General features: G+C 53.6%; 1 protein-coding gene across 1 annotated transcript in view; it reads right to left on the reverse strand.

The window, feature by feature from the left end:
* Positions 1-1,049, reverse strand: part of VOLCADRAFT_90497 (uncharacterized protein) — a gene marked incomplete at both ends in the record, with an annotated part of 8,094 nt that extends 7,045 nt beyond the window's left edge. The window contains 2 exons of the mRNA XM_002950120.1: positions 207-339; positions 1,045-1,049. Of these exons, the coding sequence (XP_002950166.1) occupies positions 207-339; positions 1,045-1,049 (138 nt within the window). The remainder of the gene's footprint in view (positions 1-206; positions 340-1,044) is intronic.
* Positions 1,050-2,657: the final 1,608 nt, after the last annotated feature.

Raw genomic sequence — 2,657 nt, forward strand, 5'->3', positions numbered from 1 at the left:
GGGGACGAGCACACATTGGCAATATGTTGGTGACTCATATCAAGACTTCTGTATCGTGACTCAGGAGCCAGAGCCGGGATAGCGTGTGCTTGGGAATCGGTGGGGAGCCGTGTGGGATGGGTGGGATTGGTGTACAGGGTCTGCGACAATCACATGCCCTGCTAAGCCCTGAATGCCTTAACGCCTTTCGCACCTCTCCGACCCACCGACCCACTTATTAATGTCGTACCTCCAAGGGAGTCCACGGGGAGAAGGCTGGAGGCAGCGTGGCGGGAGGCGTGGCGTGCACCGTGCGCGTCGCTGCCCCTAAGCATGGCGGAAGCGAAGGCAGAGGCAGCCCTGTAACGCAGCAAGGTGTGGGGCGGCGGCGTGCGGGCGGGGTATTATAATTTCTCAGCATAATGTGAGGATAAGTATGACTTCGTCGATGGTGGGGACTGATGGCCAGCTCTTCCGGCAACGTGAAGCAGGCAAGGCGTTGAAGGAGGGCACGGCGTTGAAGGAGGGCACGGCACCAGGCGCCATGCGCAGTACTGCACTAGTGCTTTTCAAGTTTCTTTTGCTGGGCGAGCTCGTCGAATACGCATGAACTTCGGCTGAAAGAAAATTAAGAGCCGAAGCAGCACAGAATTACAAGGGAACAAGATAATTAATTTTCCTTGAGCGGTGTCGTGAACTTTGTACACGATGCTCCAGCAAAAGCAGCAAAGGAGTGGTTCAAATCTTGGCGCGCAAAGATAGGCAGGATTGGCGCATCCTGACGCCAAACAGCTGACCATCTGCAGCGATTTATTGGAAGACTACCTTCTGGCCAGAAAGGTGCAGCCTGGGACGGTAGGCTTGTCAGACGGCTGCGTCTCTATCCTCGCCGAGCCTAGGTCCCGCTGCCGTCAATAGGTTCTATCGATAACACGCGGCTAGTCACTGCTGTTGGCTGGCATGCACTTTCCTATTTTCCTACCCTGCTGCCCTGTTTCCGAACCAAACAGAAGACGTCTGCAAATTGCTGTCCCATAGGCGACGCTGCGAGACTGTACTACTTACATCATGTCTATGAGACACAGGCAAAAGAGGGAATATCTTCTCCACTGCACGGGTAGATGTGAACCGTGGCGTCGTCTGGCACTGATCTGGGTAATGAATGAAATGGCGTCCAAGGAGAACAGGAGTCGCTTTGGGGCGCAGGCGCGCGATGCTCTGTGCTGTGGAACTGCGCGCCGCCGTATTCACGGAGGAAAATGTTGTCCGCCGTCCACCTACAGAGGCCCCGAATCAGTATTCATGCCACGGATTGCACGTCCGCGTAGGGCGCTAATGTGAACTATGGCTACGCTTGCCAGTGCACTTGCCAGGGTGGATGTCTGTCGCCTGATGGGTAAAGTTAAAAGCGCGAAAAGGTGATAAAGTATCAGGAGATATACTTGCGCTCTATTTTCAGTAGGTCTGAGCGATCGCGGCCATCTAGGGACCCATGGGTCTATATATTTTAATTGTACGAATCCTCAATAATCTGACCTGTACTAGGTACGAGGGACTCTCGCAGCGTATGGCGCGCAGCTGGCTACTAGCAAAAGTAAGACCAACTTAGGTGAGATAACGTATTGACGACCAAAGTACGCGCTTGTCATAGCAAGGGAGCTTTTTGAGGTCTACAGGGTTACAGATGGCTATCGTGCGAGTTGAGCGCAATTTTTTCTTAATGACGCGACCGGGTCAAAGCTTGACAAACAGTCCTACACCGCACTCAAAGCGACTTCGGCCCCTCCTAGATATATCTCTGTGGATCCAGCCGGCGCCTTTCAAGCGCAAGCTTCCTAGAGGTACTTCAAATCTCATTCCACCACTTTATCGCACGGCTTAGCATTTGGCACGCATGCGCTACGTTCCGCGCATGAGGCCTGCTATTGCAGCAAAGCAAGAACCATACAATAATGGATAATTACTGCATATTTATGCAAAGGCAGCAACAGCCGTAGCAAAGCATATTTGCGCCGATTGTTGCCGAGCGATATGCAACCTTGACGACCTGTTGAGAACGTTGCTAACACATATATACATGCTCATGCCCACGCTTAGCAGCAAACAACTTAGTTCTAGCGAACGCGTTGCTGACCAAGGCTGTGACTTTCCCACGCCTCGGTAACTTCCATCCATCCCGGCCCACCGCATGGCGCGCAAGCAACGCGAAACATCCGGCGTGCCCCGCCACCCCGACCACCGCCCGGGCCGGCGCGCACTCTGCACTCCATACATATGCGTGTATCTCGTCCAGGACGCGGAGGCACGTACGTTCGTACGTACGAGGTGTTGCCTGGAAAGGCTATCCCCTGGGGACGCAACAGCCCATAACGAATTTGAAGGAAGACCGTCTTCTTCTGTAGGCTAGGTGCGACACCTATCCTACGGGTATATCACCGCCATCCAGCCATACCCTCATCCAAGCCTGGCCAGCGCGTAACACGCCAAACTAAGGCCCTGTTGTCGTACTTTGTTTAGCGCTGATGGTTTAATTGATGAGTTTTCTTTTTTGGGGGGCCGGGCCCCAGCGCGAAGCGCTCGGGGGGGATTGGTCATGTCCGTGTGTCCATGTGAAATTACCGAACACAATATCTCATCGAGCTGTAAGGAAAGCTGTCTGCTTAATGTTGGAGCTGACC

Source organism: Volvox carteri (genome assembly GCF_000143455.1).
Source record: "Volvox carteri f. nagariensis unplaced genomic scaffold VOLCAscaffold_17, whole genome shotgun sequence".
In the NCBI taxonomy this organism is placed as follows: domain Eukaryota; kingdom Viridiplantae; phylum Chlorophyta; class Chlorophyceae; order Chlamydomonadales; family Volvocaceae; genus Volvox; species Volvox carteri.